The sequence below is a fragment of the Genypterus blacodes genome, unplaced genomic scaffold (assembly GCF_046128005.1).
Source record: "Genypterus blacodes isolate CSIRO-AG114 ecotype Tasmania unplaced genomic scaffold, CSIRO-AGI_Gbla_v1 ptg000214l_1, whole genome shotgun sequence".
NCBI classification, from domain to species: domain Eukaryota; kingdom Metazoa; phylum Chordata; class Actinopteri; order Ophidiiformes; family Ophidiidae; genus Genypterus; species Genypterus blacodes.
The window spans coordinates 1,025,933-1,046,739 of NW_027467013.1; the positions used below are offsets into that span (position 1 = coordinate 1,025,933).

General features: G+C 45.8%; 2 protein-coding genes across 5 annotated transcripts in view; one reads left to right on the forward strand and one right to left on the reverse strand.

Annotated features, from left to right (window-relative positions):
* The first annotated feature begins 1,370 nt into the window (after nucleotides 1-1,370).
* Nucleotides 1,371-11,402, forward strand: prkra (protein kinase, interferon-inducible double stranded RNA dependent activator). The gene is made up of 23 exons (XM_076169800.1): nucleotides 1,371-2,888; nucleotides 3,721-3,890; nucleotides 4,063-4,144; nucleotides 4,407-4,488; nucleotides 4,599-4,716; nucleotides 4,881-4,975; nucleotides 5,081-5,111; nucleotides 5,200-5,242; nucleotides 5,497-5,578; nucleotides 5,669-5,786; nucleotides 5,997-6,082; nucleotides 6,189-6,222; nucleotides 6,390-6,415; nucleotides 6,583-6,703; nucleotides 6,859-7,357; nucleotides 7,467-7,649; nucleotides 9,141-9,310; nucleotides 9,456-9,537; nucleotides 9,687-9,765; nucleotides 9,871-9,988; nucleotides 10,154-10,248; nucleotides 10,334-10,496; nucleotides 10,585-11,402. Exons 1-23 carry the CDS (start codon nucleotides 2,839-2,841, stop codon nucleotides 10,740-10,742), a joined length of 2,685 nt encoding a protein of 894 aa, XP_076025915.1. The 5' UTR covers nucleotides 1,371-2,838; the 3' UTR covers nucleotides 10,743-11,402.
* Nucleotides 11,403-11,554: 152 nt separating this feature from the next.
* The window catches only part of osbpl6 (oxysterol binding protein-like 6), a 28,674-nt gene continuing 19,421 nt past the window's right edge, over nucleotides 11,555-20,807 (reverse strand). For 3 of the 4 annotated variants that reach the window (XM_076170081.1, XM_076170079.1, XM_076170080.1), the window contains 12 exons: nucleotides 20,633-20,740; nucleotides 19,289-19,420; nucleotides 17,987-18,074; nucleotides 17,321-17,574; nucleotides 16,792-16,929; nucleotides 16,547-16,610; nucleotides 16,304-16,382; nucleotides 15,452-15,596; nucleotides 15,217-15,361; nucleotides 14,865-14,991; nucleotides 14,508-14,630; nucleotides 11,555-14,422 (listed from right to left, as the gene is read on the reverse strand). In XM_076170081.1, the coding sequence (XP_076026196.1) occupies nucleotides 14,311-14,422; nucleotides 14,508-14,630; nucleotides 14,865-14,991; nucleotides 15,217-15,361; nucleotides 15,452-15,596; nucleotides 16,304-16,382; nucleotides 16,547-16,610; nucleotides 16,792-16,929; nucleotides 17,321-17,574; nucleotides 17,987-18,074; nucleotides 19,289-19,420; nucleotides 20,633-20,740 (1,515 nt within the window). In that variant the 3' untranslated portion in view covers nucleotides 11,555-14,310. The remainder of the gene's footprint in view (nucleotides 14,423-14,507; nucleotides 14,631-14,864; nucleotides 14,992-15,216; nucleotides 15,362-15,451; nucleotides 15,597-16,303; nucleotides 16,383-16,546; nucleotides 16,611-16,791; nucleotides 16,930-17,320; nucleotides 17,575-17,986; nucleotides 18,075-19,288; nucleotides 19,421-20,632; nucleotides 20,741-20,807) is intronic. The other variant, XM_076170083.1, reaches the window with a different exon arrangement.

The window sequence follows — 20,807 nt, forward strand, 5'->3', positions numbered from 1 at the left end:
TCTTCATTGTACAAATACTGTACATTTGCTTAGTGATGCTATTGTTTCAACATGTCACTGCCACTGAAAGAAGGAGATGATGTATTAAGCACGAGTGTCACAGTGTACGCCTGTCTTACACATCATGTAAGTGAGGTTATTGATTGATCTCTGCAGGAGCTGGAAACATATCCCATGAAAAGTGAAAAGAGAGGCGTCTGCCTGATAGTCAACAATTACGACTTCAGTAACTCAGTGAAGTCGCTGAGCAACCGTGAGGGGACTCATGTTGATGAACGTAAGTAAGAGAACAATTCTACTGCATATGAAGTCAAAGTTAATGATCAGTATTGTGACTCTATTCTCTCTCTGTTGTGTGTGTGTGTGTGTGTGTGTGTGTGTGTGTGTGTGTGTGTGTGTGTGTGTGTGTGTGTGTGTGTGTGTGTGTGTGTGTGTGTGTGTGTGTGTGTGTGTGTGTGTGTGTGTGTGTGTGTGTGTGTGTGTGTGTGTGTGTGTGTGTGTGTGTGTGTGTGTGTGTGTGTGTGTGTGTGTGTGTGTGTGTGTGTGTGTCTGGTGTGTGTGCGCGCGCACTTGGCCCAGGATCTCTGGAGAGTGTCTTTAAGTGGCTGGGCTTTGACGTAGAGATCCATCAGGACCGTACCGGGGATGAGATGCTGACCCTGGTGGGGCGGCTGGGCCAAAGGGACCACAGTCAGATGGACTGTGTGGTGTGCTGTTTCCTCAGCCATGGCTGTGAAGGAGGCGTGTATGGTGTGGATGGCACACTGGTTAATATCAGCGAGCTGAAAGAGCCTCTTACTGGGTCCGAGTGCTCCTCCTTGGTAGACAAACCCAAGCTGTTTTTCATTCAGGCTTGTCAGGGCACCAAAACCCAGAGGCCAGTTCAGATCCAGGCTGATGGCCCTGAATCCGACTCTGTTCACATCAATGCTTCCTCACCTGGGCACTCCATTCCATCCCATGCTGACTTTATAATAGCCAAAGCCACTGTTTCTAACTTTGTCTCTTTCAGAGACAAAATATGTGGCACTTGGTATATTCAGTCATTGTGCCGAAACCTGATCCAGCATGTTCCCAGGTTAGTGGAATATTATATCTGTGGCTCTGCTAAGATGGGAATTCTGTTCCTTCTGTGAAATATGAAAGGAAGTCAGAGAGAATATGAACAGATGTTTCTTTTCCCACAGTCGTACGGACCTGCTGTCGATCCTGACACAGGTGAATGCAGATGTGGCCAAGATGTCTGAGCGCGTACAAAAAGTCAATCAGTTGCCTCACACAGTGAAGCAGATGCCTCAACCAGACTTCTCCATCAGAAAGAGGGTGATCTTCCCTGTTCCTGGAGGAGCTCCTCCCAGCCTGACAACCTGACACAAGTGTTATCTTCACTTTCATGTTTACACACATACACAAAATCTGCTGGGCACTTTTTAAAGATATTTTACAAAAACAATGTAAAAGAAAATCACTTAAGCGAAACCATGTAATGAAATAAGATGGATGTTACTATTCCTGAATAATGGATCATATCTACTTTGTGTTATCAATCCAGACCATGCCACATGTGTTTTAGGTCATATCTGAAATGTCCGAAACATAAAGAACAATATTTCCCTATCCTGTCGTACTAACTGATGCTACTGTGACAAAAACAAATTCAAAAAACGTCTTCTCAGCTGTTCTAAGGGGAATGAATGCTTGTGATATTCTGTGACTCTGACAGGAACCCATTAAGTGTTAAATCATTTTTCTGTACATCACTATTTACATGTTTTTCAAAGATAACCTGTCACTGGGAAATGCCTATATTCATTACATTTGTTTGTCTGTGTGAAAGAAATGCAGTAAATGTCTTAATTGTAACTTGCGGGATGTTTAAATGAAACTCGGGGATTCTACATGTGCACTTTGAATGGAATGTGTGAAAATATGGATCTCCTAAATGTCCAATAAAACAATCGGGAATATGCTGAGTCAGCTCATAATGGATAATACTTTCATTCAAAGAAATACTTCAATAGTAATTTACGTAATCTAATTACTGCAATACGTATTTATGGTATCATACTGAGTCAAAATACAGCTCAGCAGCACCTTTGCGTGACAGGTATGCATTGACGTTGGCAATGGAAAATAGTGGTGTGCGATACTGCATATTTTGGTATCGATCCGATACCAAGTAAATACGGGCCAGTATCGCCGATAACGATACCGATACTTTTCAATAAATAAGGTGGATGCGTCATTGAATTGCTAAATCTCAATTAATTTTCATGACCTTAAGTGTTTTTTTGTTGTTTCGTTTTCAGCTTCAAAATACAGCCACACGGCGCTCCTCTTCCTCTCTGCCATTCTTCTACAGTTTTTAATGCGTGTGCTGAGGCTCTGAGCCGGCAACTTAATTGTTTGCTTAGCGCGTCTAAGTCACGTGACGTGACTTACGTGACGGCGCAACACATAAACACAAGAGGGGGGAGGGGGAGCAAAGGGTGCCTGCTCTGCGCTGACACAGGAGCGGCGAGTCCGGCGACCTGGCTGTTTCCACTTTGCCGAAACCGCAGCATCGCAAACGAGCGGAACTTAAAGTAAAGAATCGATCTCACCAGGCTAGAATCGATCCGATACCGATACCGACTTGGTATCGATACTATCGATATTTGGCTCGCTCCGCCCACCACTAATGGAAAACCGAATGCTGTGCTCACATCCGGTGTTTTTCCGGCTTCAGTGGACACGTAGAAAAGTTGTTAGCACTTAAAAACCTTGTAATAACTTATATTTTTAAAATAGTGTTGTCAAGTTTACCAGCAACAGTCTTTACGCAGATAATAGAGAAACATGGCGCAGGAAGGCTTCCAGTCACCAGCAGTAAACAGGGACACACACAGGTAAGTTCACTTAAACAATATGTGGTATATTTTCTTTGTAGATCTAGTATCTCAATAAGAACATATATTCATTCTACTAGGGAAGGCCTTACAGCTGACAATGGACAAAGGAAAAGTGGACTAAACTGGACAAGGAATGTAAATTGCACCGGAAGTCAGCAGTTTAAACCTTGGGCTTAAACAGCTGGCATATAGATAACAGTTTATGGCCGTTATAAAAGTGAACTATTACAAAATATGGTCATGTAGTGTTTACAGGGGTCCCAGGTGGTTTGTCAATATCCACTGAAACGGGTCTTTTCTTGAGTGACAATCAACTGTATAAATACGTCTGAAAGTCAGAGTTCGGGAGCGACTCATTCCGGCTGCAGAGCCTCTCACAAGCGTTCCATGGTGCTTGTTATGATGCTGTACTTTGTATAATAAAACCCCATTATACAAGCAAAGACAGTGTCAGCGGAGATCCTTCCTTCCTTCATCTTCACATCATCGTAACCCAAGATTGCACTAAAAACCCAAAGCGGACGTGAAGGGGGCTTGAAGTTAACGCGTGACGTGCTGGTGTGTCCCCTTTTTTCTGCTTACGCCTCGATCCGTTTTGTCGTTAAACCGGGTCACGGAATGTCACTGTGGTTTATTAGGAGCTACGCAATGATTACGACCGACATATGCTGAAAAGTATCTATCTATCTATCTGTCTATCTGTCTATCTGTCTATCTATCTATCCCTCTAATGTCTGCCTTGTGTTTTCAAGGCCACTGTCTATGTCCATATCTTGTAACTACAGAATTAAAACTCTCTGTGTTGTTATCTGTTGTTGAATGCCCACAGCTTGAAGGAGCCAGAGAGCAGCAACCCTGAGAAAACGCCTGTACAGATCCTGTACGAGTATGGCCTCAAAACGAGTAACCTACCAGTGTATCTGCTGGAGAAGTCTGATGGAGCAGCTCACCAGCCCAGCTTTGTCTACAGCGTAACCATTGGCGACGTGTGCTGCACAGGTACGACAAAATCACACTTAAGGCCTTGCCTGATAACAGCCTGTGTGAGGGTCCAGGTTGTGCTTCCTCATCTGTGTGTATGATGATCTTGTAGTGTGTTATTTTAACTGTAGCATGTGTGTGTGTGTGTGTGTGTGTGTGTGTGTGTGTGTGTGATTATGTTTCATTTCAGGTCAAGGACCCACTAAGAAAGCTGCCCAACACCGGGCTGCAGAATCTGTCCTGAGAGCTTTACAAATAGATTTTGCACCAGTGTAAGCCTGACAAAACTTTATTTGAGCCTCAGTGGTCTGGGCTGCAGGCTTCCAACCTGGGATTCTTTTTATTTTCAGCAATGCCCCTCAGGATTAATAAAGTTTTATCCTGTGTTATCTATTTACACACACACACACACACACACACACACACACACACATATATATCTAACTACTATTCTAACCAGATGTAATGAACTGCATGTTGATCTCTATCTAGGTTTCTGCTGCTGTAGTCTAACTCCCTCAATGTCATTCCCAGCAGAAAACTTCCTGTCCCGAGTGGAAGTAACAACGGCGCGGCAGAGCCCAACAACCTCTCCAACTCAGTGGGGAGACTGCAGGTGACTGGACGGCGGCGGTGACGGCGGCGGTGACAGCGCAACTCACACTCGGGCCTCTTTCTCGCGTTGCGTCTTACCTTTGTGTTCTCCTCTCGTCTCCTTCCTTTCAGGAGCTGGCCTTGCAGAAAAGATGGCGCTTCCCAGAGTACACGTATGGAGAGGAAGCGGGTCCGCAACACAAGAGGGAGTTCACTGTCACGTGTCAGATGGAGTCCCTGTCAGAGACGGGTGAGCCTGTTTGTCAGCCGGCTTCACTAAATTACATCCAAACTAGGTCTTTATACTTCAGTGACCAGGCGTAATCCACTGAAAATCATTCCAGTGTCACTTTAACTCATCTACAAGTCTCCTCTCTGTTCGTCCTGTTCACGCTCTTCCATCTTGTCTGACAGCTGTGGCAAAAACCATAAAGGCAGCGAAACAGGCAGCTGCAGAGAAAATGGTGTCGAAGCTTCAAAACATGTCCAGCTGCGGTGAGACCACACGGGTACGTCACCGACAAGTTTTTTGAAACTTAAATTTACCCAAACTGCTTTTGTGCTCAATTTGTGTCACAATGAATTGAAGTGTTTTTTTTCTTTTCCCCCTCCAGACTCCTGAACCCAGCGTAGGACTCGACTGTGGTGAGATGTTTTGGGTTTGTTTCCCTAACAAAGCCCATACAGCACAGTGCAGCAGTGATTGATTGTTCTTCTTTTGTCACTCTCCTAGACGTTCCTGGCAACGTTCCTAGTGATGACGGGCTGTCACCAGTGTAAGCCTGACAAAACTAATTTATATTTGGGTCTGGGGTGCAGGCTACCAACCTGGGATTCTTTTTATTTTCAGCAATGCCCCTCAGGATAAATAAAGTTTGATCTTATGTTATCTATTTATACGCACACACACACACACACACACACACACACACACTGCTAACTACTATTCTAACCAGATGTAATGAACTGCATGTTGATCTCAATCTAGGTTTCTGCTGCTGTAGTCTAACTCCCTCAATGTCATTCCCAGCAGAAAACTTCCTGTCCCGAGTGGTAGTAACAACGGCGCGGCAGAGCCCAACAACCTCTCCAACTCAGTGGGGACACTGCAGGTGACTGGACGGCGGCGGCGGCTCACACTGGGGCCTCTTTCTCGCGACACGTCTTACCTTTGTGTTCTCCTCTCGTCTCCTTCCTTTCAGGAGCTGACTGTGCGGAGAGGATGGCGTCCTCCAAAGTACGAGTGTCTAAAGGAAGCGGGTCCGCCACACCAGAGGGAGTTCACTGTCGCGTGTCAGGTGGAGTCCCTGTCAGAGACGGGTGAGCCTGTTTGTCAGCCAGCTGTATTCATGGATTTAAAGAGATGCTTGTACAGATTGTTATGATTTTGGGGAAAATACATCCAAACTAGGTCTTTATACTTCAGTGACCAGGCGTGATCTCACTGATAATCATTCCAGTGTCACTTTAACTCGTCTACAAGTCTCCTCTCTGTTCCTCCTGTTCACGCTCTTCCATCTTGTCTGACAGCTGTGGCGGATTCCATAAAGGCAGCAAGAAAGGCAGCTGCAGGGAAAATGCTTCAAAACATGTCCGGCTGCGCTGAGACCACACGGGTACGTCACCGACAAGTTTTTTGAAACTTAAATTTACCCAAACTGCTCTTGTGCTCAATTTGTGTCACAGTGAATTCAGATGTTTTTTTTTCTTTCCCCCCTCCAGACTCCTGAACCCAGCGTAGGACTCGACAACTTCGGTGAGTTGCCACCTCCAAATGTCAGTGTGTAAGGTGCCGAGCTTCAGGTGAAACTGCGTAACCATGACGAAGATCGTTTTTATTCATAATGAGTATTCAAATATAAAGTTTTCTCTCTTTGACTCAAATGAATACCAATGAAACTCTACGTTCATCCTCTCCCACAGAGCAAACAGAAGTGTCAGCATCCAAGGTGTCCATCTATTTCCTCTTCATTGTACAAATACATCTGCTTAGTGATGCTATTGTTTCAACATGTCACTGCCACTGAAAGGAGGAGATGATGTATTAAGCACGAGTGTCACAGTGTACGCCTGTCTTACACATCATGTTAGTGAGGTTATTGATTGATCTCTGCAGGAGCTGGAAACATATCCCATGAAAAGTGAAAAGAGAGGCGTCTGCCTGATAGTCAACAATTACGACTTCAGTAACTCAGTGAAGTCGCTGAGCAACCGTGAGGGGACTCATGTTGATGAACGTAAGTAAGAGAACAATTCTACTGCATATGAAGTCAAAGTTAATGATCAGTATTGTGACTCTATTCTCTCTCTGTTGTATGTGTGTGTGTGTGTGTGTGTGTGTGTGTTTGTGTGTGTGTGTGTGCGTGTGTGCGTGTGTGCGCACTTGGCCCAGGATCTCTGGAGAGTGTCTTTAAGTGGCTGGGCTTTGACGTAGAGATCCATCAGGACCGTACCGGGGATGAGATGCTGACCCTGGTGGGGCAACTGGGCCAAAGGGACCACAGTCAGATGGACTGTGTGGTGTGCTGTTTCCTCAGCCATGGCCGTGAAGGAGGCGTGTATGGTGTGGATGGCACACTGGTTAATATCAGCGAGCTGAAAGAGCCTCTTACTGGGTCCGAGTGCTCCTCCTTGGTAGACAAACCCAAGCTGTTTTTCATTCAGGCTTGTCAGGGCAACAAAACCCAGAGGGCAGTTCAGATCCAGGCTGATGGCCCTGAATCCGACTCTGTTCACATTGATGCTTCCTCACCTGGGCACTCCATTCCATCCCATGCTGACTTCGTAATATCCAAAGCCACTGTTTCTAACTTTGTCTCTTTCAGAGACACAATATGTGGCACTTGGTATATTCAGTCATTGTGCCGAAACCTGATCCAGCATGTTCCCAGGTTAGTGGAATATTATATCTGTGGCTCTGCTAAGATGGGAATTCTGTTCCTTCTGTGAAATATGAAAGGATGTCAGAGAGAATATGAACAGATGTTTCTTTTCCCACAGTCGTACAGACCTGCTGTCCATCCTGACACAGGTGAATGCAGATGTGGCCAAGATGTCTAAATGCGTACCAAAAGTCAATCAGTTGCCTCAAACAGAGAAGCAGATGCCTCAACCAGACTTCTCCATCAGAAAGAGGGTGATCTTCCCTGTTCCTCGAGGAGCTCCTCCCATCCTGACAACCTGACACAAGTGTTATCTTCACTTTCATGTTTACACACATACACAAAATCTGCTGGGCACTTTTTAAACATTTTGATATTTTCTATATTTCGGTGAGATTATTTGCACAGTGTATCGTGCAAAAACAATTTAAAACTAAAATCACTTAATAGAAACTCTGTAATGATATAAGATGGATTTTACTATTCCTGAATAATGAATCGTATCTGCAAAAATTCAAAAATATGCCTTGTAAACTGTTTTAAGGGGAAAGAATGCTTATAATATTCTGTGACTCACTGACAGGAACCCATTAAGTCTTAAATCATTGTTCTGTACGTCGTTGTTTACATGTTTCCGATGTTGCATGCTTTGTTTGTCTGTGTGAAAGACATGCAGTAAATGTCGTAATTGTAACTTGCTGGATGTTTAAATGTAATTCGGAAATTCTACATTTGCACTTAAAATGGAATGCGTGAAAAATACAAGCTAAATAAATAAATATATATAAATAATATGCTGAGTCAGCTCATAATGGAAATATATTGAATTTCATTCAAACAAATACTTAAATAGTAACTTACGTAATCTAATTACTGCAATACGTATTTATGGGATCATACTAAGTTAAACTACAGCTCAGCAGCACCTTTGGGTGACATGCGGGTTCGTACACATTGACGTTGGCAATGGTGAACCGGATGTTGATGATGTGCTTACATCCGGTGTTCCTCCGGATTCGGTGGATATAATGAAAAGTTGTTAGCGCTTAAAAATCTTGTAATATATTTTAATACTTTAGACTAGTGTTAGTTAGTTTGTGTTAAATGCTCGTTAATATATTTTAAACTAGTGTTACCAAGTTTACCAGCAACAGTCTTTACGCAGATAATAGAGAAACATGACGCAAGAAGGCTTCCAGACACCAGCAGTAAACAGGGACACACACAGGTTAGTTCACTTAAACAACCCGAAGCGGACGTGAAGGGGGTTTACGCCTCGAACCGTTTTGTCATTGGACCGGGTCACGGAATGTCACTGTGATATGCAGCTACGCCACGATTATGACCGACATGTGCTGAAAAGTGTCGTTTATGTCGCACAGAATCCCCGCATGTTCAGCTCACATCATACACACACACACACACACACACACACACACACACACACACACACACACACTGGTTCACTTGGATACGCAGTGACGGTTAAACTCGGTTACAGCAGTCCGTTACACGTGAACACCAAATAGTAACAACTCTCCCAGTAACGTCGACATTACAGATTCAAAATAGAGGACGTCACGTGTGTAGTTTACGGTAGTTGTGTTGAATAGTTGTGTTGGATAGTGAGGATTTGATGATCGCCGTCGCAATTTTGAGGTGTGCTTCCAAAACATATCTATCTATCTTATCGACCGACCCCTCTAATGTCTGACTTGAGTTTTGAAGGCCACTGTCTATGTCCATATCTTGTAACTACAGAATTAAAACTCTGTGTGTTGAATGCCCACAGCTTGAAGGAGCCAGAGAGCAGCAACCCTGAGAAAACGCCCATACAGATCCTGCACGAGTATGGCATCAAGAGTGGCAACCTCCCTGTGTATCTGCTGGAGAAGGCTGATGGAGAAGCTCACCAGCCCAGCTTCGTCTTCAGCGTAACCGTGGGCGACGTGTGCTGCACAGGTACGTCACGGTCGTGGCACTACACCCTGATATCAGCCTGTGTAAGGGGCTAGGTTGTGCTTCCTCATCTGTGCGTATGATGATCTTGTAGTGTGTTATTTGATTGTGTGTGTGTGTGTGTGTGTGTGATTATGTTTGATTTCAGGTCAAGGACCCAGTAAGAAAGCTGCCAGACACCAGGCTGCAGAATCTGTCCTGAGAGCTTTACAAATAGATTTTGCACCAGTGTAAGCATGCCCGCACACACACACACACACACACACACACACACACACACACACACACACACACACACACAGATGTAATGAACTGCATGTCGATCTCAATCTAGGTTTCTGTAGCTGAAGTGTAACTCCCTTGATGTGATTCCCTGCAGAAAACTTCCCTTGAAGAACGAACAAAACGGCGAGGCGGTAGAACCCAACAACCTCCCCAACTCAGTGGGGATACTGCAGGTGACTGGACCGGGGCGGCGGCGGCGGCGGCTCACACTCAGGCCTCTTTCTCGTGTGGCGTGTTGCACGTGTCTTACCTTTGTTTTCTCCTCTCTTTCCTCTCAGGAGCTGGCCTTGCAGAGAGGATGGCGTTTTCCAGAGTACACGTTTCTAAAGGAAGCGGGTCCGCCACACAAGAGGGAGTTCACTGTCACGTGTCAGATGGAGTCCTTGTCAGAGACGGGTGAGCCTGTTTGTCAGCCAGCTTCACTAAATTACATCCAAACTAGGTCTTTATACTTCAGTGACCAGGCGTAATCTCACTGATAATCCTTCCAGTGTCACTTTAACTCATTTACAAGTCTCCTCTCTGTTCGTCCTGTTCACGCTCTTCCATCTTGTCTGACAGCTGTGGCGAATTCCAAAAAGGCAGCGAAAAAGGCAGCCGCAGAGAAAATGGTGTCGAAGCTTCAAAACATGTCCGGCTGCCCTGAGATCACATGGGTACGTCACCTGAACTGCCTCTTGGTTCAGTTTGTGTCACGTTGAACTGGGATGTTGATAGATTTTTGTTCCCCTCCCTCTCCAGACTCCTGAACCCAGCGTACGATTCGAGAACTTAAGAAACTCCACGGCAGAGAAGATGTCTTTACTGAGGAGAAGCCCGCTCAGCATTCCCAACACGGATTACATTCAGATCATGTTAGACTTGTCTAAGGAGCAGGGCTTTGAGGTCACATACTTCGACATAGGTAAGATGACTCACCTTTCCTCAGCTATTCTCCTCATCGCCAGTCGTCACGGTAATAACAACAATAACGCTCTGATTGCGTTTGTCAGATGAGCTGACGGTGAACGGTCAGTACCAGTGCCTGGCAGAGTTGTCCACGTCCCCGGTCATCGTTTGCCACGGCACGGGAATCTCCTGCAGCAACGCTCACAACGACGCGGCACACAGCGCCCTGCAGTACATCAAGATCATGGCCTCCGCCAAGTGAACCGCCAGCTCCCACCACCATTGTCATTTTAAAGCGAAGACAGTCTTCCTGCACACATTTTTATTTATGTTTTATATATATATGTATTATAAAGCAGAGTTTGGGTCTATTGCATATTCAGATGCATCTTCTCATGTATTAGCTGTCTGCCTCATCGTACCTGGAAGTAGAAACTGTGACTGTATTTAATAATTGACAGTGTTTGCAGAGAAGAACATACTGTCTGTTTGAGTGCCGTTATTAGAAATCTAGAGAATAAACCCAAAACCTCATTATTTGACTGTCGGCTGTAGGAATGTGCAGTAGAGCCTCACTCACCTGGATGAAGAGGGGGAGGTTTCATATCTTCATACCTGTAATCAGACGCGGTGAGGTGGGAAAAGTCTAATGATCAAGTGTCTATGCAGTGTTCTGATCAGGGGTGCACATCATTGTTTCAGTCCAGTAGTAAAGTTAGAGTTAGAACAGAGCAGGTCAACGCTCAGGCGATCAATCAAGTTTTTAATGCAGAGACAGACTAGAGCTTTAATCCGGCCTGAAGCTGAAGTTTACAGTCCAACCTGACAGGCATCATCCTCCTGTTTGGAAAAGAGGATCACATCAATAACCAGTGACACAGGGCTGCTTTAGCTCATCCTTTTTATTTACTTTATGTACAAACAATTGTGTCAGCGCCCAACCAAATCAATTCATGATTACATTTCTGGACGGTACAGTGATTATCAGCCGGCTGATCAAGAACTCATCAGCATCAGTGCTTATAGAGTCGACAGGTTTGGGGGTTTTGGTGTGATTATTGTGATTTTAAAAACAAAAACAAAAAGGTCATTGTTAGTTACAGGATACAGCCTCAATCTGTTAGTCGTCATTTTTTTTAGAACTGGACTGAAATCTTCCCCATCCAGATGATCCATGTCAGATTCCTCCGTAATTCTGAATCACCACTGTGTAAATACGCCACACACTGACTGACTGACTGACTGACAGCTGAGTTTTGAAGTTTTATTAGAACAAGCACTATGTAGCAGCAGTGTACAGTGTTCATGGGAAGATATGTACTTGTTAAAATTGCACTTTAGAAGGTACCCATTAGGAAATCGACTTGAAGCACTGAGCTGACACAGTGCTTTATGTGTGTATCTGTGTGTGTGTGTGTGTAAGTCCAAAACACAAAAACATGAACGTCCAATTAGTTAAAAGAAACCTTTTGTGAGGCATTTGCAACATTCATTGGCAGGCTATGTTGTCTAGACATGCAAGTAGAACAACTTTTTGATGAAGTTTCTGAGAAAGGTCACGATGGTCTGATCTCTACTGAGATGAAACGAAGCATGAGGAGGTTTCTTCTTTTTTTCCTTTTTTTTTTTTTGCTGGAGCCGATCCAAGAGACCCAAAACTACGCAATGCAGTGGCCCGTCCTCCAGTCACAACTACAGAACTGTCAACCAATCCATAGGTAAGGATCGCGTCGTCCCTCCGTCCGCCCGTGTGAGGAGGAAAGAAAGGTTATTAGCTATTGCAACAGTGGCCCATCGTCTAAATGTGCTGTATTTACAGTGATCACCAAAAAATACATTGGTTTACATGTTGGGAGTAGCGGAGCATCTTTAACATTGCAAGCGTTTTCCTTTCCCCCCCCTTTTGTCCTATCGTCCAAACCTCTCCCATGAGACAGAACACACTGATAATGCCCTCCATCCGTACCTACTCTGCAGGCGGGTGCGGCCTCTGTGCTGACCTGTTAATGGCGTACCTTCTTGGCGTGGGGGAGGAGGGGGGAGGGGGCGGGGGTCTTGTCAGTAGTGTGTAGTTTGTGAGGCATTAATAAATGCGTTAAGGCACAGCAAGTGAAATCGACGCTGATAAGTTGTAGCTTTGACTTTGTGACCGTGAGTAAAAACCTCTGTCGGTACGCAGGAGAACACGGCGCTGAGAGACGCACGGATGCGGGAGCTGTAGTATTTTTGGTTTGTAATCTACGTTACTATGCCAACAGTACATTTACTTCACAGAGTTTTCACACACGTGTTTTTTTTTTAGTTTTTTTAACCCTTTACTCCTTCAGCGTGCTCGTCCATGGGGAACATTGATCTGTGACTACTTGCTTGTTTCAGGTTGATTTCAATGAATGAGTGTGTTTTCTTACTTTCTAGCGCTAAGAGGGGGGAAACTACATAAATAACATTAAAGCTGGTTCTTTGCGATTAAAGTATCTTTTTCAAAAGTGAATTTGTGAACATCTACATCATAGCAGTACATTCTCCGGGGGATCAGACTTCTTCCTCTCATCTAAAATACTGAAGGATGAAGAGCACATTCTGGATTTGTTCTCACAGAAGCTGCACTTCCTTTAAACAAACACTAGGTGGCTCCAGTGTTTATAAACTGTGGCGGGAGCTCAACAGTCAAGCAGAGACGAGTGGGTAAATAATTATGGGATTAATTGATTCAAACATCAAAAGTGATTCAATTTCTGATGACAAATAAGAAATCTGATAAATAAATAGTGGAAGTGAAAAAACAATCAGTGCAGATGAATCGTGAGCACACTGGAGTCCCGTGGCTCAGATTACAGCGGCGTTCCTCCTCAGATCTGCACAGGAACCGTGTCAACACTTTATCTGTCACAGCGTTTAAAGGTTTGGAGCTCAACCCTGCACACTGAAGACAACAACATTGCAGTAGTAGTCAAATGTGACACGTGACTCTGTGTGTGTGTGTGTGTGTGACCACTATATATGGAAATGATGTATGTAATGCAGCAGAGGGATTGAGAGGAGAGGGTCTTGGGTTTCATGTGATGTTTAAAATTAGACAGCAGGGCGGCGGCGCAGGCTAAGGGCCGCTGGTTAAGGGAAGGAGCAGAGGAGACAGAAACGTCTCCACGGCAGCTTTATGTCACCTTGAACCACCTGTTGGAAATGATTCATCCCAAACTGCCACAGAAGCCACGAATCGCCTGATGGTAGTTGACAGGAATCTCAAACGGATCTTAAAGAGAGTGCACTGCTATGAGACAGATTCAACAAGATTACAAAGCAAAAGATAAATAAAATCTGCCAATTCAAACAAAACTTGAGTCTGATTCTAGGATATTTAATCAAAATACCCTCTTCTTTTTAGGACCTAATGCTTGTGGAAGCTCCAGACATGCAGGCTTACCGCAGCTAATCGTCATCCAAGAAGGGGCCGGCAGAAATCAAGTCGCTATAACCCAAAATGTTTTCAAAACACATGAGTTGAATCGGTGACATATTTAAGGCAAGGACGTACTCAGGAGTAAAAACGGCTCTGGACAGCTCTACTTAAGATTGGTAAGATTGTTGCCCTGACAACCCAGCTTCAACAAAGCACAATGAGTGTGATGGTAAGAGGATGGATGACCGTGTGACGATGCCACCAGGCTGCGGCAGGTCATTGGGCGCCGGGTCATCTCTCTCCGCTCTGCTGCCGCCGTCTATACACGCCAAAATGTTATCGCTAATATGTTTTTCCTAACAGCGTATTGTGCATAGGTGATGGCCTTCCGGTCTGCGTGTATGACGTGACGCACACAGACATCCGTGTGCTACCAGAGGCTCTGTGTCGACTCCATGTTGATGAAACCGGGGTTTTTGCGCAACTCCCAGTACGTGTTGTTGGAGACCCACCTCTCCCTGTCGTTGGCGTCCACCACTTTCCTGGAAGAAGAGACGCAGACGTTACACGGCCGATTATCACAAAGCAAGAAATGTGCAGCGAGAGAGAGAAGCGACGCGAGATTACTTGAAGAAGCGCGCCTCGTGCTTGATGTTGTTTTCGTCGTTCCACTTCCTCCTGGATCTCTGCAGGTCCTCGATGCGCTGCTTCTCCGAGGAAGCCATTTCCAGGTTGCCCTCTTCCAGATACCTGCGTCACGCAAACCGGAGCGATCAGTGAACACGTAGGTTTGCCAGCAGCCATGGACGACAGAGAAGCAGGCAAAGAAATGTTGCATATTCATCTGATTCCTTAAGCGAAACATTTCAATCTCTCCCCAACGGAGCGTAATAACTGGCTTCTGCTGCGCTCCAGCTTGTGGGGAATCTGTTTTCACTATAAACAACACATCGGGTTGGTAAGTGTGTCTTAGTCATGCCGTACCTTTGATCAGGTCGGAATCGAGCATCTGTGCGAGGCAGCACGTCTTTCAGCTCGGGGCAGAGCTCGTTCAGTTCGATAGCAAACCTGGTGAAGCCGTAATACAGCTCGTAGTCTGTGGGCATGGAGCCTGGTGAGGAGCAAACACAGGGAATACACCAATATCAACCACAGACTAAGAGCAGGAGCAGGTCGGTGAGGATCTGGATACGATTCAGGAACGGGTAAAGCTAAATATATGTTTGGACAGAGGACATATTAATGGAATGAAACGAGTAGAGAAAGATGCAGTGTGTAGCTGAGATGTTTCCTATTCACTAGCTGTGTGTGACTGTGTGTGTGTGGCTGTGCTCACCTGGTCTCCAGATGCATTTGGCAGAAGGTGGGACGCCACAATAAAGCCCCTCGTGCCATTTCCCAAAGAGTCTATGGACGACTTTCCCCTCCTGATCCATCACAAAGCCATGAACCTCATTCACAGACGAGCTCCAGTAGTTTCCCTAAAAGTCAAAACCTGCAGCTTAATCATCGCCGAGTGACTGAGTTCAATCTCATCCGTACACACACACGTTATCACTGATAGGTTGTACCTTGACGAAGGTGAGTTTGCAGAGACAAGCGCTGCTCTTGGTGTTCCGGATGGTGATCTCCCCGTAGTGTTCGATCCACCGCCGCCCGCTGAGGATGTTGTGTACGCAGGTGGTGACTTTGTTCCATTCGTACAGGTCGCCAAACCTAAAAACACAGAAAGATAGCTTGAAATATATGTGGGAAAGCCGGAGCAGTGTCTTCTTCTCTCTCACCCCTCTGGCACAGTGTCGGTTTCAGACTCACTGGACTGGCGGAGTGAAATTCCAGAGATGTTACCGGTCCAGAGTACTGTAGACAACACACAAGCTCAAAGCGGGCCTGAGGTTTTGAACCCAACCCGAAACCTGTAACCAGAGAGCGCTGAGCGAACCCGGCTCAGCCAGACACGGGCCGTGATGTTTTCAACAGGAACCCAATCGTAGTGAGATGGGTTTGTGTCCGGGTCGAGCGGGCGGAGATTTGGAATCTGAACCTCGACTGTAACCTGACAGATCGTTCCTACGACGACATCGCTTTCATAAATGACACAGACAATAAATCAATATTTGGTGTGTGTGTGTGCTGCCCGTTTGTTTGTTTTGTATCATCGTTCAATCGTACCACTTCTGCACTGAGCCGACCAAGCCGGCCCGGTGTGGACAGCTGGGTCCAGTTGGGTTCAGGCAGTGAAGATAAAAACGTCTGATTTCCCTGTGAAGTTCCTTTCCCAAATGTCTGATTCAATTATTAATAGAATATGATCAACTGACATTAGGACATTAAATATATATGTTAGATTTATGCATGAGAGTGCGAATCTGCTCCTGACTGTCTGGATTCCAGGGCTGTAGTGACTTTAGAGAGAGAGTTACCTGGGGATCATCAGGTTCACCGTCCCGATTGGTAGAATCTCCATCGATTTCCCCCAGAATTTGTTTTTCCATCTCACATCTGAAAAACAACCAACCCGAAAAAGAAAACGGTCAGGATTGTGTCTGTGAAGGTTCTGCTGGATATGAAATAGGCTAATTGAGATGCGTAGCTTCATCTGCTAACCCCGGCTCCCGTGTGTAAACCCCCCCACCCCCCACCGGCTGATGAAGAGTGTGACCTACCTTGCCAGAAGGTGAAGTTCTTAGACTCACAGTGGCAAGCAGAGATGGGAGGATGGTGGCTCACCTTTCAGAGACGATTACAAAAAACCACTGAGTGACAGCCCTAAATCCTGTTCTTCATACAGTTTAACTCGACTACATGTACTGTGCAGAGAGAACCTGTGTGCTTTAGTGACCTGGCATAACGTTAGAGCACATTTGATGAAGGCTTCACAAACACATTTCTTGTCAGCGTGCAAGCTTACCTGCTCGGAAAAAAAACAGAACCCTTTGTCTTCCCGGATACATTCATAAGTCTCTCCCAGTAGCGGGTTGAATGGCTTGCTTCCTGCTCTGTAGTAAGTGGACGAGTAGCCTGAGATGGCAAAAGCAGCCACGATTACCTGTGAGAGAGCCGAGAGAAGACGATGGCAATGAGAGGAACTGCCATGAGTAAGAAACATTAGCACCACACAAGTGACTTTCAAATGGAGTCGTCAGTTGTAATGAATTGATTGTGACCGGCCTGATCTAAGAGGATCTAAGGTGGACAAACGAAGAGGAGCGTGATTCCATCTTGCAGCCTTTACACAAGCTTCTGACTGGCAGTGTTACCTCACACACACACACCAACACCAAATATAAACACACATGAAAATACAGAATGCAAGCTGCAGAATCAATCATGAGAAGTGGCACAGCAGCAGATGTCTGTGTCCCGAGTCTTCTGGCCTCAATAGCTGTAAAGTGAACGAGTGTGAGCAGCTCGCTCCTCTAAATCACGGGGCTGTTTACCATGCGTTCAAAGGGATCCTCGGTCTCGGCGGCCTTGTCTAGCAGCTCGCTGTACTCCAGCTCTTCACACATGTGCTGCAGGGTATTGAGGGGCTCGTTGAGCTCCACGGGCATGGACACTTTGGACAGGTCTTTGCCGATGTTGTTCTTCAAGATGTTCCACAGGTTGATATTGCTGGAGTCGGGAGCGGGACCCGGCAGGCAGTTGCGGCGCCCGTTGCGGAAGGCGCTGCCAGCAAAGTCTCCGTTGGCCACTGGGATGGGAGAAGAGGAAAGAGGAGCGTGTGACTGCAGTGGGGAATCACTGGGAACGCTAAAGTGGAGGTGTTGTTATTGAATGGATTCCTTTATTTGTTGGTTTGTAGTGTGATGGATGCTGATGGTAGAACGCTAATCTGCCTCTCAAGTAGGTCAAATCATTCCATAGTTGACATACGATGTGAGATGGCACCAGTTTAGAGCTACATGAACTTTATCTCCACCTTTCCTCTCTCACTCACTCTCACAGCCTGGCTCATATTAATGAACCTGACAGCAGTCTGCAGGTTTGATCCTCAGAGTTGGATTCCTTCCTAGTTAACACTATTTTTCAATCTTTTCTACCTGTGAAGAATGGACGGATGGATGCTTGGCGTGGTTTTACAGCGGGCGCCGTGCTGGACTTACTTTGTCTGGAGACATTATCAGTCACGCTGGCGTTGTCCTCTGAAATGTTATCACTCACATCACTGACATATGACTCATCGTCTGAGCCCTGTGAGGGGAACAGGGACAGAGCAAAAGCACTCAGTGCGGCAGAGGACTCACACATACTCTGATACACACAGCGGATGGCCTCAGCCTCTCACACACACACACACACACACACACACACACGCACTTACTGCAGTTTGCCACTGGCTAACAAACTGCAGCAGATGCCAGAGATTTGTACCACTACAGTAATCATAAGAGGAGACCCAGCTGCTTTTGGAATGACCGCTTCTCCTGTTGCCCCTAACGATGACAAATTAGCTTTTCATCCGTGCAGTTTTTGGCGGAAAATGTTATGATTTACAAAATGTCGACCTAAATGTTAACACGGCTATAAATTCACGTATTAAGCCCTAAATATCGTCTCCATGACTACGGACCTCATCAGTAGAATACAGGAACATGGGTGAAGGTAAAGGTAGAACATTTACAATAAAGACATAATGCTGAATGGAAAAGTGAAGTTGTGTTTCTGTGCGTTTTCAATCTAACGTTTGACGGAAGTGTGGCTTGTGGGCCAGGAGAGAGAGAGCACTTTCCCTCTGTACCACCCAGGGGAACACTCACTCTCTCTCTCTGTATATATATATATATATATATATGTGTGTGTGTGTGTATATATAAAATAAGCACAATTGAGCAATTGAGTGAAAGCCATCCCATTGTAGCCACTTGCTATAATGGACTCCATCCCTGCTGCTGGTTGAGGTTATCCAGGTCTGCAGTTTGAGCTTGGAGGACTCGGCTGATGAATTTTATCAGCGGGCAATCTGTCTCCATGGCCCGGGCAGCAACAAAGCTTAATGGCTCTTCAGAGACTACCTGCATTTCCAGCTCTGTGTTCTTATTTGCGTGTGTGTGGGAGAGACGGACGTCATTGTTTTCGGAGCGATGAGCTAAACTCCTCATCTTAAAGCCGCGTGTCTTATCGCGAGGGCCAGAGCGGCTGCGCTTTCAGGGACGCGATTGAGTCCGGGGCTGAGGGATGGAGCCTGGGGGACGGAGCGGCGAGCGGCCCCTCCCGAGGATTTGTCTGCATTTCCTGTTGTTTTGCTATCTCCACCTCTCACGCTGCTCCCATTATCTGCTGACTAACTGCAGCTCCCGCACACTCATCAGCAACGTTTTTTATCTGGGTTCCCAGCAGCAGGGCAATAGAAACTTAACCCCTTCCTCCTCCACCCACCGTCATTCAGCCCCGGTTCGGTGGCGTACCTCGTTCTCGGAGGAGCTGGCGGACAGGAGCACTTCCTGGGCGTCGAAGAACTCGGACACAGACTCCGACATGGAGAGTCGGCTTTCATTAGAGGCCTGCTGAGTCAGGGGGATTCCCATCTGTTCCCCGGCCTGCAGACAAACACAAAGGATGTAAGGATCACTGCACTTTCCCCCACATGCAGACAAAGATATCTCCCAACTGTTCATCATCTCAACATCCTGAATAATTGATGCACGTCTATGGCATAATTCAACACAAACACTTTAAATGTTCCTGCGGCGTGTTGATCTTACTTCTATCAACACAGCACAGTGGGATTGATTTATCTCACCCGCTCATAAACTAAGCTATTAGTGACTTCCTCCCAAACGACTCTATATTTGTAAGAAAGTTGTAAGTTGAAAGCTAAAACTGGCTCTGAATATATACTGATTTCAGTAAGCATCTCCAAAATACAGAGAATCTATAAACCAAAGCAACCAAATCATCACTTAAATAATAATAAAAGCTGTTCCTCAATGTTATGCTGTCCATAAAAACCCTTTCTAAGTCATTCTACTACATATTTATCATTATTTGAACATCTTTCCACCCGCTTCTCCTCTCCAAACGGCTCCACACACAGGCAGGAAGCTCCTACCCACATGTGGTTACAAACATCTTCATCGGCTCTAACCCCAGCAGGTTTCCCGTGCCGCAGCTTCACACAGGAGCGGGTCTGACTGCCGGTGAAGCCCGCGTGGGGAGACACACTGACGACTGGCAGATGGGACATAACTAGTTTGCCGTTACGAGCCCTGGAAAGACGCGGGCGTGGCGTGGCTTGTTTTACTCCTGGGCGTGTATTGATTGATCGGCTGTACCGGTCAGATTGTTTGTCCGGTCCACTGACAAACACGTTCTCAACATAAAGGAGGCACTTACTCTCACTTGACTGAGGCATAAGTGGGCTTGTTGTAATCAGTGGAGTTGTTGCTTTCAAAGGGAGACCCAGTTTGTCAATGAATGTCTCTGATACAGAACACAACGTTAGATCTTTAACTCATTGAGAGCCAGAAGATTTTAAAATGTGAACCCCATCTCTAGACAGGAACAGTTCCTTTCTGCAGCGTGTGTGTCCTTGCCAGAGGACAAGATGTCGTCCATTTGTGATTGGTCATTTTCCCATTAACATTGGTGTCAACCTTATCATAAAATAATGTTCTTTTAAGTCTGAAAACAAGGTCACGATTACAGACAGTCGTTCTGTCAGGGGAGGGATCAATACTGCAGCTGACAAATGCAGGAAGCGAAGACTCCAACTACCTGAGCTGACAGCCGTGTTGTAGCATTATGCTCACCTCGTCGGGCGTGGAGATGATGTTCACACTGACAACTTGTTCACTCAGGACAGATTCTGAGTGGATGCGGTTGAGTCGTGTTCGCAGCTCTGCGTTTTGGGACAGGGCCTGAATAATAGAATAAGCGGCGGTTAAGTTCCGATCCCTGGTGAGCGTTGTTAAATCAAGGGAGTCC

Bases quoted from the DNA above. Each gene is read 5' to 3' on its own strand.
- prkra (XM_076169800.1), top strand. From the start codon at position 2,839: ATGGCGCAGGAAGGCTTCCAGTCACCAGCAGTAAACAGGGACACACAC. The intron at 4,145-4,406 runs GTAAGCCTGACA...TGTCATTCCCAG, and splicing joins CAAATAGATTTTGCACCAGT to CAGAAAACTTCCTGTCCCGA. The intron at 6,416-6,582 runs GTGTCCATCTAT...TGATCTCTGCAG, and splicing joins CAGAAGTGTCAGCATCCAAG to GAGCTGGAAACATATCCCAT.